This window comes from Dendropsophus ebraccatus, chromosome 1, assembly GCF_027789765.1.
Source record: "Dendropsophus ebraccatus isolate aDenEbr1 chromosome 1, aDenEbr1.pat, whole genome shotgun sequence".
Classification (NCBI taxonomy): Eukaryota; Metazoa; Chordata; class Amphibia; order Anura; family Hylidae; genus Dendropsophus; species Dendropsophus ebraccatus.
Genome location: NC_091454.1, coordinates 88448768 through 88462744, shown reverse-complemented (window position 1 = coordinate 88462744; position 13977 = coordinate 88448768). Strand labels below are relative to the sequence as shown.

The following is a 13977-nucleotide window of genomic DNA, read 5'->3' as shown; positions in this document are numbered from 1 at the left end:
CCCATAGTCAGAAGTAGACTGCATTAAGTCCATTTATTTCAATGGGGTTGATAGGGCAGGTACATTATAGTATACATGGTATATTATAAAATGTCTATCTGTCTGTTTGCCTATATACTGTATACCCAGAACCCAGTGCACTTTTTTTTTTTTTTTCAAAGGGAGCATGTAACCATGTTTTGAGTACTATACCACCTGCATGTCTTTCTGCATCTGGGGTTTTGGGTTACAAAACTGAAGCCTACCTGGTCATGCAATCTTTATTTTACCGGAGTGGACTCCAGCGACCTCAGGTGCATGCACATTGTAACAATGAAGCTGTGGATACTACTCTTTGCTTTATTTTGCATTGAGTAGTAAAGAGAGGTCCACTGTCTGATGTGCATGCACCTAGTACTGCTAGAGAGGAGTCTGTAAGTCTTTAGATTAAAATAAATATTAAAAATTGTAAGACTGCGAGACCAGGCAGCCTTTCATATAGGGAGTTTTGGGACACAACCCCAGCTGTATAAACACATGTTGGTGGTTTAGTGTCCCAAAACATAGTGACAGGTGCCCTTTAAGTGTGAACCTACTTCTAGGCCTGCTTCACATAGTTGAAATGCAGACGTTTTACAGATAAAATGGCTTAAATATTTTTATTAATATTCCATCCATATTTATACAGTAGATATTGATAGGCTATTGTCTAGGTAAGTGAATTTCAATTTGAACGACAAACAGAATACAGTGGTACCTTGGTTTAAGAGTAACCACATTATGTGCTCACATATGCCCTGCTCATTCCTCCATGCTCCCTGCAGTCTCTGTCAGCCCTTGTGTTTCCCATCCTCTCCATTCCTGTTATAATGTGCATGCACTTACACTCATCTATACACACTGCTGCTATAATGTGCCTGCACTCACACTCAGCTATACATACTGCTATATATAAAGTTTCTGTCACTCTTCTCCTGCACAGCTCATTGATTCTCACTTCCTGATTGGTCCATTCTGAACACACACCCTTTCCCATTGCTATCATGTGACCACATAGACCTCTGACAGCAGCCCTGCTTCTCTATTCTAGCCTGTTGTACTACGCTCCTGCATTATGGTGATCTGCAGTTCCATTCTGTATCTACAAACAGCAGCTGTTTTTCAGGTTTATGTACTTACTATACATTATACTCCTGCTGATATACTATACTGTACAGTAACTTATAGTATAACATATCCAGCTGTTTCCCATTCTGTTTTTCAACTGTATCTGTTTTTTTCATATGTTCTAAATGTTATTCAGAAAAAAAAAATCATACAGGATAGTGGTCTGCTGCTGCCACTCCTATTCCACGGAGCAGTGGCAGCAGATCACTGCTATCACAGTTATTTGTCTTTCCACAAGGTTTGTCATCTGTTAAATTGGTTTCTATCCCCATTGTGGTTCAGTAAAATGTGACTTGTCTCACAAAGGGATGTGGCCCAAGATTCTTTACTGTGTGAAAAAAAAGCTCAAAAAGTTTGGTGCGTTAGCTTTGCAATAGTTGGTGTTAACATAAGGTAAAGAGTGCATACTTAGACTAGAGCCTGATCCGCTGGGATACATCTGCAGGCATCTGTAGTCTATGTTTGTGCATCTGTGGCTTTATTATTCTGGTGCATGTCTATTTATAAACTTCGCACATTTTTTACATGTACCAGTTTGTGGAGTTTTTGCACGTGGCAAAATTTGTCTTAAAATTCTACAACCGTCCCATTGGGGCATATTATGCAACACTTTTGTGTTTTATTTATATAATGGAAAAGTGGGGTGATTTTAACTTTTATTGGGGGAGGGGCTTTGGAGTATTTTTAAAAACATTTTTCCTTTTTTTTTTTTCCTTCACATTTTAAGTCTCCCTGGGGGACTTTTACCTGCAATCAATAGATTGCATACACTGTACAATGCTATGCCATAGGCATAGCATTGATCAATGTTATAGGCGCTCTGCTGATTGGGTCTGTCACAGGCAAGCTCAATCAGCAGAGCGCCGACCGGACCGCACGAGGCAGGTAAGAGACCTCCGGAAGTCCGTTAAAATGATCGGGACCCGGGTCCCGATCAGTTGGTGACAGGGGCTGCTCCTGTCACTTACACTTAAATGCTGTGATCTCGCGGCGTTTAAGGGGTTAATGGCAAGTGAGGGCTTGGCTACTCACTGCAGCCGCTCCCCACCTGCTATGAAGAGCGCTCCACCCTGGAGTGCCCTTCATAGCGGTATAAACACCCAGGACGTACAGTTACGCCCAGGGTCGTCTGGTGACAGGCGGCCAGGGCGTAACTCTACGTCCAGGGTCGTCTAGGGGTTAAAGGAGTTATTCAGCGCCACAAAAACATGTGCACTTTCTTCCAGAGACAACATGACTCTTGTCTCCAGTTCATGTGTGGTTTGTAATTAAGTTCCATTCATTTCAATGGAACTAAGGGTCCTTTTACACACACAGATTATCTGACAGATTATTAAAGTCAAAGCCAAGTTTGTAGTCTGTTTCTTGGTTCTGCTTAAAAAAATCTGTCAGATATCTCTGTGTAAAAGGACCCTAAATTGCAAAACCCCACAGAGACTGGAAAAAAAAAATTGATGCTGTGGCCATGTTTTTTTTTAGTGCTGGATAACCCTTTTAAGCATAGACAGTTCTTAGTCAGGCCCCTTTTGGCACAAGTGTGGTGCATTTTACTATTTTCTACTGCAAACACAAATAGGTTCAAAATACTATGTGTGAATGTAGCCACAGAAACATACTGTAGACTTTTAGGAATTTGCCCCCTTTAGTAGCTTGCAGACCCAGTAGATCTGGAGAAGCTAGAACAGAAAGACACCAAGTTGCGCACATAACATGATTCTATAGGGAGAAGTGGTAGGCCAGGTGCATCAGAAATGGTGGTCGTGCTCCGAGCATGGCACTGCTAGTCACATGGATCAATATAAAGCTGTGTGCAGCCCTTATAAGGTCTGAATAAATGGTGCTGGATGCAGAAGGAGTGATGCAAGAAGATGATGGAAGGCTTAGGTGCATATTGACATCGGGAATGAGAGCAGCATCAGTAATGATTTGGGCCATCAAATAAAGTTGAAGATGGTTTATTGTAATAGACAACATGTTTCGAGGGGTTTCCCTTTTCATCGGGTCTAATAGATTGATCATTGGAGCTGATGAAGAGGATGACCCCTCGAAACGTGTTGTCTACTACAGTAAATCTTCTTTAACTTTATTGGATGGCTCAAATGTTCAGCACCTGAAGGGCCTTTTACAGGGTCTGATTATTGGCCAGGCGTGTTGCTAGAAATGCTCCAGTGGCCAGTCAGACCGTATAAAAGTGACAGTGATCAGCCAAGGAGCAGGAAAACACCCAATCCTTGGCTGATCATGTCTTTTAGAGGAGGTTTCAGAATTAACTGTTAAAACCCGCATATCATCCTGTGTAAACAGGGAAATGTGTGGCTGACAGCACAGATATATACATAACCGTAAATCACAAGCAGAAGTGGATACTTACTATCCATGCTGCTTGTGATCCAGCATCTGACTCTTGACAGCCAGAGAAGGCGGGGCCTGGAGAACTGCTGGAAGACTGGACAGCTCGATGCCAGATCACAAGCAGTGCAGACTGCAGAAGGTAAATATACACTGCTACTTTTGATCTGGAAACTGACAGCATGGATATATAAAAAACAAAAAAAACGCTACAACCATATACATGCCTGTAACACTTGGTGTGAACCTTCTCCTAGATGGATGAGGTGGAAAGTGTAGGAGGCGTCGCTAGTGCCCAGGAACTTACAGGGCTGGTCAAATGAAATGTCCAAAAGTGATCCAGCGAGACAGCCGTCCCTAATAAAATGGATTGACTGTGGAACTCTCTGCCACATGATGTTGTCATGGCCGATTCATTAAGTTCAAGGAAGGCCTGGATGATTTTCTCGAACAATATAATGTTACAAGTTATGGGCATTAGATTTCCGGTGATACGTTGATCCAGGGATTATTCTCATTTTCATTTGAGTTGTGAAGGAATTTTCCTTCTGTGATGGGGCAATTGTCATCTGCTTTATAGGGGTTTTTGCCTTCCCCTGGATTAGCACAGTAGGGTTTCTCGAGGTTGAACCTAATGGACTATTGTCTTCTTTCAACCTTATTAACTATGTTACTATGTAAAGGCGCTGATCAGGGAGAGTGTGGATCTCCCTGATCAGCGCTTGTTTGTGGACTCCAGCGGCTGACAAATTGATTAGTGTGAAAGGACCCTTATCCTCCCATCATCTTCTATCACTCCTCATGTACTTCGAGATAGTATAATTAGATCTGCTTGATTAAATATCATCTTTATAAAATACATCCACCATGTGACGCTTTCAGTGCAGTTTTCTTATATGTTAATCTTTATGTGTGTACAAGGGCATTATATGTGGAATTTGTTCCTGATTGACTGCTTTTGATATTTACAGATTACTACGAATTGAAAGCTATAAGAGAAGAACTTAGACATCGGATTGCCGTCCAGTCTGCCAAGCTACTTCGACAGCTGAAGCAAAAAGACAGACTTCAGCACAAAGTGCAGAAGAATTGTGACATTGTCACTGCATGCCTGCAGGCGGTCTCACAGAAACGCCGTAAGTACTCACTGGGAAGAAGCATACTGGATATGATTTGTTAAGACATGATGATGCAAATATGTGTTTGTAAAGACATATGCAGGAGGTTGTGTTGCAGAACATGGAGTTTGTCTTACTCTGTGCCGCTGTATGTCACGGTACACAGGGGAGATGGAGCATAGCACAAATGAATTCAGTAAGCACTTGTGTATGCTTCAGTATTAGATCGGAGGTGCAGTGAGGCCCCATACACTTCTATGGGCACTTTATTACAACTTTGTACAACTTACATCTAGTGCATGAACACACTGAAGACATTTTTAAATGTTTACTGCTAAATATTTAATTGTTTGCCTTTTCCCTTTAAAATATTGGCTTTTAAAAACATGTGGTATGGTAATACCCTGGCTGAGAAACTGTGTTAACGTGCTCTCTTTGTTTTATTGACATGCAGCATGGCATTATATTGTTTGAAGGTACAGTACATCTGCACAGAATGTATGATGTTTGCATCATTGTTTTTTCTTTTATTTGAATTGATCTTGAAAATTAATAGGGATTTGCAGAACTTTGGTGTTTATTATGTCTCAGTTCCAGTTGTTTGTATTATATGCTTACCTAAACTTTTTATGGTCACCAAGGAGAGGTATAATGCCTTCCTAATATATGTAATTATTGTTTTTGAACCAACTTCTGGATCTAGCTAAAAAAAACCCTGCCATAACTGTGTTAGGGTGCATTTACACACACCGAATCCGCAGAGGATTTCATGCTGTGAAATCCGCTTTGGATCCATTGCCGGTAGTTTCCTATGAGAATACATACTCACAGCTGGATTGACCCCCCACCGGCCAGAGAATACATCACCTTCTCCACACTCTGGCTTGCTTTTGGGTTTTTCCGGCATCACAATCAGTGAGCTGTCCGTGGCCACCAATTGGCTGAGCGGGATGTCCAGCCGGGAACTCCCCAAACAAGCCGGAGCGTAGAGCAGGTGATGTATGCTCCGGCCAGCAAGGGGTTAACTTAAATAATTGCAGCGGGATGTTAATCCCGCTGCAAGTATGTATTCACATAGGAAGGAACTGGCAATGGACCCAAAGTGGATTTTGCTGCAAATTCGCAGCGTAAAATCTGCTGCGGATCCGGTGTGTGTGAAGGCACCCTTAGTGTAGGGACCCATGTGTATCAGATACCTGCACGCGGTACATGGGGCAGTGTGGCTTGATCAATTCACATACAGAATTCTGATGTTTTTTATGCAGCCGAGAGGTACTGGTGTCAGCCATAGGTGTGAGGTGCAGCACTCTTTTTCTTCCCTGAACTGAAGGCACCCTTAAACTGAATTTGTCAGTTGTAATTCATGTTTTAAACTGTGAGATAGCTGTTAGGTCAGGGAGACACATGGTACCTTTCATATATCCAGCTGTGCTTCCATGATGTAGAGAAATGCTTCTATTCTCTGGTACAAAAAGGTTAAAGTGGCTGTTCCAAGCTCCTAAATAGCTGTAATGCTTCCTCTCCCCATTCCCTGTGTGAGGTAAATCGCCCAATGCCAGTCTTAAGGGCCTTTTACTCGGTCAGATAATTGGCCAGGAGTCTTGCAAGAAACGTTCCTGTGGCTGATAATCCGCCAGTGGAAGGTCATGTTTACACACTTGTGTGTGTTGTTTTTTTTTTTTTTTTATTAAAATACCAGCTGTTATTTAATACTTAAAATAACAGGGGTTTTCAGTGATTTTCATTGAAGTCAATGAAATTAATGGCTGTTAGTTCACACAATGCATAGAATCCTGGCCGTTGTTTGCAAGAGCCATCAAATTAATGTTCAGGACATTTTTTGGTGGCCAATATTTAGCAAACCGCTGTTATTTTAAGTTCTTCACATACAGATTTTTTTTTTTTGCCGTCCTTTCACCACCTTTTCAACAAAATTCAATGGACCTTTAAAGGGGTTATCCAGCGCTACAAAAACATGCCCACTTTTTCCCCTCTTTCCCATTGAAGTAAATTGAGCTTAATTGCAAACAACACCTGAACTGGAGACAAAAGAGGGGGGAAAGTGGCCATGTTTTTGTAGTGCTGGATAACCCCTTTAATAATTGCCACACCCAAAAGAGCCATCCTAGCATCCTATTCTCTGGCTCACCGGTCCAGCCGGATTCTTCATTCTGGAGGAGGCGGGTCCTGAAGGTACAGCGGCTGAGCTGGAGTGCAAGAGGAATAGGATGGCGGATCACAGCAGCAACAGTAAGTATGTACTGCTGAGAGAAATGATACAGACACAAGATTCTGTGAAATAGACCCATAGTTTATTGGATATGTTTATACATAAAGAAAAAGGGTGGCATCTAACCAAGAAAGAACATAGGTGTTTCCCCAACTCCTGTTGGTTAAGATGTCACATACATATTCATTCTTATTTTATTCGGAGCGAGTGTCAATTACATATTCCATTCTCTAGCAGGTAAGCAGCTGAGGTTGGTTAAGCAACTTGCTATTTAGACTTATAAATTATTATCTAACAAGCCACATCAGTAGTATCCTTGAAGCTCAAGGCCTCAATTGACTACTTATTGTCCATGTTATTCAGGAGGATATCTCTGAATCAGCTGCATAGAGCAACGTAAGTGATACATCATTCTGTTCAGCTTCTCTGTCATTAGTTTGTGCTACTCTTATATAGTAGAGCATAAACATACTGACAGTCTCTTTAAGCTCGCTTCTCGGTGAATGTAGTAGAGAGTGTACATAGGGCATTAATTGTAGTAAGATTAGTGGTGGTGTCAACACTTCCATCACAAACTGCCTCAAATAATAGTAATAATAAGATGATTTTTTGGTAGTTTTGTTGTTTAATACTCGATATAAAAGCCATCTAGGATTACTTAACATTTAGTTTGGGAATGTCACTTTGATAGAAATGTGGTGCCTAGAGATGAGCGAACCTCGAGCATGCTTGAGTCCATTCGAACCCGAACGTTCGGCATTTGATTAGCGGGGGCTAGTGAAGTTGGATAAAGCTCTAAGGTTGTCTGGAAAACATGGATATAGTCATTGGCTGTATCCATGTTTTCCACATAGCCTCAGGGCTTTATCCAACTTCAGCAGCCACCGCTAATCAAATGCCGAACGATCGGGTTCGAATGGACTCAAGCATGCTCGAGGTTCGCTCATCTCTAGTGGTGCCACAAATTAATTTATTCAGAACAGAAAACCTCTGCTAAATCCAGTAAGTGTGAATTGTCTCTCCATATATGATATGTCTGTCCATATATATTGATACTTGATAACTTCATTTTAGGCCATTTTTAGAAAGTTATCATTTGTAGTGGTGTTTTTAAAGGGGTTATCCAGCGCTACAAAAACATGGCCACTTTCCCCCTACTGTTGTCTCCAGTCTGGGTGGGGTTTTGAAACTCCGTTCCATTGAAGTAAATGAAGCTTAATTGCAAACCACACCTGGACCGAAGACAACAGTAGGGGGAAAAGTGGCCATGTTTTTGTAGCACTGGATAACCCCTTTAAAGTGGCTGCCCAATCAAATTGGGATTTAAGTGTTCAGAACAGACAATGATGGCATTTTGTCAATTGTGATTTGATGAAGAAGAATGAAATGACTGTGCTTTTTACAGAGGTTGCCTAGACTCTAATCATCAGTGTTTACTTGCCACTTTTTTTTTCTTTTTACCCATTTTAGAAGCAGCTAGGATTGCACAGTGATATATAACAATGTCATGAGGTGCCACTGTAAGGTCTCGTATGTTTTGCTCCCTAACAAGCTATCCTTACAAAGGACTAAGACTAACTTCCTATCTGTGTCAGAGGTTCTGTTTGGGTCAAAGGACAACCCAGTGACAAGATCAGTGATCAAAGGGTTAAATATCCAGGACTGAAGCTTCTTCCATCCCAGCAGTAGTGGGGAGGCTACTAATGTTAAGTCACTTTACCTTTTGGAGATCGCTGGGGCATATGGAAGTAGGACCCCCCCCCCCATGACCTCTTACTTCCCCCCCCATCCTGGATAGGAGACAAGCTAGGTTTTTTTGGAATACCCCTTTAGGCCAGTTTCACACGTATTGTATAGTTACACATTGAAATCTGCTGCAATACCCGATACTGTAGTTTTCTATAGGTTTACATCCTGGCAGTGGATTTTTCATTCCGCTGTGAGAATGTAAAGCTCCTTCCCACTTATCCCAAGGCTGCCAATCAGTTGCTGTGGCGGAACTGCGCACTGATTGGCTGAGTGGGGAGCCGGGAGCCTGAGAAGCAAGGGGGAGCGTGGGTAACATATTAGCCTGGCAGCAATGGGTTAAGTGGGAAGGCGCTTTACATTCATGCAGCGGAATGAAGAATCTTCTGTGAGGATGTAAATTCATAGGAAATGACAGTACCTGGAATCGCAACAGATTTAGCTGAGGAACTCGCAGAGTGAAATCTGCTGCGGTACGTGTGAAGGCTCACCTAACACCTAAGGAAAATAGAGCAATTGGATGCACTGTTGGGAGAAATCAAACTAGTGGAAGCAGAATAATGCTCTGAGAAACCTTGGGTCCTGGCATTCAAGGGGATGATACGTACCACCTATCGAAACACTTTTGTAAATCTAGTACATATCTTGCCTAATGACATTGCCCTCTTTCGGCAGGACAATATCGCTGTCACCTTGCAATAATGGTTTATGCATGGTTTGAGGAAGATGACAAAGTGTTTATGCTATTTACTTGACTACAAATTCCCCAGATCTCAATCTTTTCAAGCATTTGTGGGGTGTGATAGAAAAACAAGGTTCTGTTTTGCAGCTTAAGGCCATATTCCGTGACCCGGCCGGTACTGCAGTACGAACCAGATGATCTTTTCGGCCGCAGTGTTCTGATGCGGTCGCATCAGAACTCTGCACTGCACACTATTTAGAGAGCGGCCGGATCCGCTCGCTCCACTGTGTGTACTGACATGGTTTTCTGCGGCCGCTATTCAATGAATAGCAGATGCAGAAAACTGACATGTCAGTTTGCAACGCTGCTAGGGATCCCGGCCGAGCGTATACTATATGTATACGCTCTGACCAGGATCCCATAGACGGAGAGGTAACATATATTTTCGTAATTATCACGGCTGTTGTACAACGGCTGTGATTTTCTGAAAATATATGTTGTGTGAACATAGCCTAAAGGGGTTTTCCTAAAGCAGCTTGGTATCCCCTAGCCATAGGGCTAAAACTGCCAGGACCCCACTGATGCCAAGAACTCAATCGCCTTGCAAGGAATAGAGCACTCACTGTGCCTCCACAGCCACTACTGAAGTGTTTGAGCAGTCCCATAGAGAATTAATGGAGTGCAGGCATCATGAACACTTGTTTACTGCAGATAAATTGCATTCCTATTCTCGGGATTTGTGAGGGTCCTGCCAGTCAGCCCCCCAATGATCATTTATGGATAGGAAATAACAAGCTGAGATGGGAATACCCCTTTAAAAGAACCTGCTGCTAACGTGTGCCATATACCACAGGACATTGTTAGAGATCTTCTGCAGCCCAGAATTATATAGTAGCATGAGGCAGATGCAGGTGTTTTCAATGTTGATCAGTGTATGGATTACAATTATTAAAACTATATTATGTTTTTAAATGTGTTAATGCCACACCTAGTACATAGACATCAGTGTCATTTTGAGATGCTATATTCCACATTGTGTATCACTCAAGGTAGGAGGCGGTGAGTCAGTTTTACAGGAAATGTAAGTGTCAAAGAAATACAAGTCCCAATAACAAAGACAGCAGTGCTCAGCAAAAATCAGCATCCACAGGTCATTGCTCCAGAAGTTGCAGAATTGTATTGTAGTTTCTGGGAGTGCATTAGGAAAGCGTCCGTATTTCAAAAAATACTGAAGGCTGTTCATGCCCAATAGAACTCTATGGGTCAGGAACTCTATCTGGAGTTCCCGATAAGAAATCCAAATACGTTTTCCTGATGTGTAAATGGGGCCTTAGAAGAAATGTGGCACTCAACAATATTCTCTTTATCCATTTATTCCAAAAGGATAAGGTACTACATGCAAAGAGGTCAGGTGTTCACTGGTTGACTGCTGTTGCTGCCCCTTCAGTAACTGCTGAAAGCCTGACCTCCTTGCATGTAGTGCCTTATCTTTTTGGAATAAATGAATAATAAGAATTTTGATGAGTGCTGCATATTTTCTTACTCTTACTTGTGCTATATTCCATGCTCTAGTGCTTGCACAGTAAGACATGTCTAACAGATGTACTTGCATCTCCAGGACAGAATTTGTCACTAGTCACCCTCCACCCTGTGCCTGGGGTTGCAGTGTCCATGGACTGCTCAAAAAATACAGATTTTTCCCCTTTGGTTGAGTCCACAGAACTACTGCAGATTTTGCTCATTGTGTTGTGGACTTGTGATTCCCCCACCTTCTGCTTATATGGGTGAAATTCACCATGAATCTGCCACAAAATCTGTATGTAGCCCATGCTGCCTATTTATGTTAGATCTGTATGAAAATATTCTGATGCATGTGAAATCGCCCTAATGGGGTGTATTCAGGCCCAGTAACTGGATACACCATAATAACCACTGCATTACACAAGCCATCGGGAATTACCTAAAACTTTGAGCACTGGTATATAGCTGCTGTATTGTAGAACCTGCTGTAATCTTGCCCTAGCATGCTGCTACCCTGTAGCACATATGTTTCCTCCATATTACTGCATTAGGGTCTGATTCACTGGCTGTATACAATGGAGCAGTCCATAAGCCCCCCTGGCAGGTAGGTGATAGGTGATGTGCTACAGGCAGGGATCCGAGGTGTAATACTCTATCCCATCTCCATGTTCTGGAGGCTCTGTCTATGCCATGGTATAGGGGCTGCATGCTGGTGACAGCAGTGCTGCTGGAGCGATGATATAATGGTGGGAGGTGGAGCCCCTCCTCATCCGTACATGCTCCCTCCGCCGCCTCCTCTGCACTGCAGATCTCCTGGAGAAAACAAAGCTGGATCCCGAGCACTCGGTAGGGACACACGGTACCGCCGCAGCTGCCGCCTCTCATCGCCTCTGAGTCATCTGCTTGGATCCAGCGGATTGGTGGCAGGTGGCTGCCCGGGGATCCACCGGATGCATCTGCGTCATTTATGCGCAGGAGAAGCTCTGAGATCAGCAGCTGTCACCGGGCGCCCTCCTGCTCCCATAGATGAGACAAGAAAAGCTCTCCTGCAGCCTGAGGCGAGGGGGCAAAGGCTTGAAGAGGCAGAATGCTGGAGGAGGAGGGGTGGGCAACATCCTCAGCAGTGTGCTCAAGAAGAGGAACTGCATCTCCAGGACGGCTCCCCGCCTGCTCTGCACCCTGGAGCCAGGTGAAGCCCCAGCGCTGCTGCTTCTGCCGTGGCGGGGGGAAGCCAGGCATGCTGCTGCTGCCGGGACCGGCCCTAGCTGGGTGGTAGGAGGGAAGCCGGGCATGCTGCTGCCGGGACCGGCCCTAGCTGGGTGGTAGGAGGGAAGCCAGGCATGCTGCTGCTGCCGGGACCGGCCCTAGCTGGGTGCTAGGAGGGAAGCCAGGCATGCTGCTGCTGCCGGGACCGGCCCTAGCTGGGTGGTAGGAGGGAAGCCAGGCATGCTGCTGCTGCTGCCGGGACCGGCCCTAGCTGAGTGGTAGGAGGGAAGCCAGGCATGCTGCTGCTGCCGGGACCGGCCCTAGCTGGGTGGTAGGAGGGAAGCCGGGCATGCTGCTGCTGCCGGGACCGGCCCTAACTGGGTGGTAGGAGGGAAGCCAGGCATGCTGCTGCTGCCGGGACCGGCCCTAGCTGGGTGCTAGGAGGGAAGCCAGGCATGCTGCTGCTGCTGCCGGGACCGGCCCTAGCTGGGTGGTAGGAGGGAAGCCGGGCATGCTGCTGCTGCCGGGACCGGCCCTAACTGGGTGGTAGGAGGGAAGCCGGGCATGCTGCTGCTGCTGCCGGGACCGGCCCTAACTGGGTGGTAGGAAGGAAGCCAGGCATGCTGCTGCTGCTGCTGCTGGGACCGGCCCTAGCTGGGTGGTAGGAGGGAAGCCAGGCATGCTGCTGCCGGGACCGGCCCTAGCTGGGTGGTAGGAAGGAAGCCAGGCATGCTGCTGCCGCCCGGGAAGAAGTTCTTAGTAATCGCGGCTTAACCCCGTGTTGGCGTAGTAATCGGCTCAGCACCGGTTGCACTATTCTTATTCCCTCTGTTGTGGAGGCCTGGAGAGGATGCATGATGCAGATGCCTGGTACAACCCTTCATATGTGCTGCAGCAGATGGATGGCAGCTCTTTGTCTTTTCAGGGATCTCACTTATGATGTAGTCCTAGTAGGGAGCTAGTGTTGTGTTCGTAGTAGTGAGTTACTGTTTGTTGTAGTGAGCTAGGGTTGTGTTCATAGTAGTGAGTTAGTGTTTGTAGTAGGGAGCTAGTGTTTGTAGTAGTAAGCTAGTGTTGTGTTTGTAGTAGGGAGCTAGTGTTTGTAGTAGGGAGCTAGTTTTGTGTTTGTAGTAGTAAGCTAGTGTAGTGTTTGTAGTAGGGAGCTAGTGTTTGTAGTAGGGAGCTAGTGTTTGTAGTAGGGAGCTAGTGTTTGTAGTAGGGAGCTAGTGTTTGTAGTAGTAAGCTAGTGTTGTGTTTGTAGTAGGGAGCTAGTTTTGTGTTTGTAGTAGGGAGCTAGTTTTGTGTTTGTAGTAGGGAGCTAGTTTTGTGTTTGTAGTAGTAAGCTAGTGTAGTGTTTGTAGTAGGGAGCTAGTGTTTGTAGTAGGGAGCTAGTGTTTGTAGTAGGGAGCTAGTGTTTGTAGTAGGGAGCTAGTGTTTGTAGTAGGGAGCTAGTGTTTGTAGTAGGGAGCTAGTGTTTGTAGTAGGGAGCTAGTGTTTGTAGTAGGGAGCTAGTGTTTGTAGTAGGGAGCTAGTTTTGTGTTTGTAGTAGGGAGCTAGTTTTGTGTTTGTAGTAGGGAGCTAGTTTTGTGTTTGTAGTAGGGAGCTAGTTTTGTGTTTGTAGTAGGGAGCTAGTTTTGTGTTTGTAGTAGGGAGCTAGTTTTGTGTTTGTAGTAGGGAGCTAGTTTTGTGTTTGTAGTAGGGAGCTAGTTTTGTGTTTGTAGTAGGGAGCTAGTTTTGTGTTTGTAGTAGGGAGCTAGTTTTGTGTTTGTAGTAGGGAGCTAGTTTTGTGTTTGTAGTAGGGAGCTAGTGTTTGGTATGTAGAAGCTAGCAGGGCAGGTCCATACATGCTGTGTGGAATGACTAGCCTGCTGGGTGACTGCTCTGCTTCAGCACTGGACAGCGCCCCTCTGCCTCTTCTAGCCTCCAGCCAACACAGGAAGGCTCAGGTCAAGCTTCCAGAAATATCCCAGGCCACCTCG

The 13977-nt window shown here is 44.6% G+C and overlaps 1 protein-coding gene across 5 annotated transcripts in view; it reads left to right on the top strand.

The window, feature by feature from the left end:
- Positions 1–13977, top strand: part of TBC1D30 (TBC1 domain family member 30) — a 116007-nt gene that overhangs the window by 69739 nt on the left and 32291 nt on the right. For 3 of the 5 annotated variants that reach the window (XM_069974626.1, XM_069974636.1, XM_069974615.1), the window contains exon 3: positions 4467–4631. In XM_069974626.1, coding sequence (XP_069830727.1) covers positions 4467–4631 — 165 coding nt within the window. Of the gene's footprint in view, positions 1–4466; positions 4632–11594; positions 11982–13977 lie in introns of those variants that run through there. The other 2 variants (XM_069974656.1, XM_069974645.1) reach the window with 1 other exon arrangement.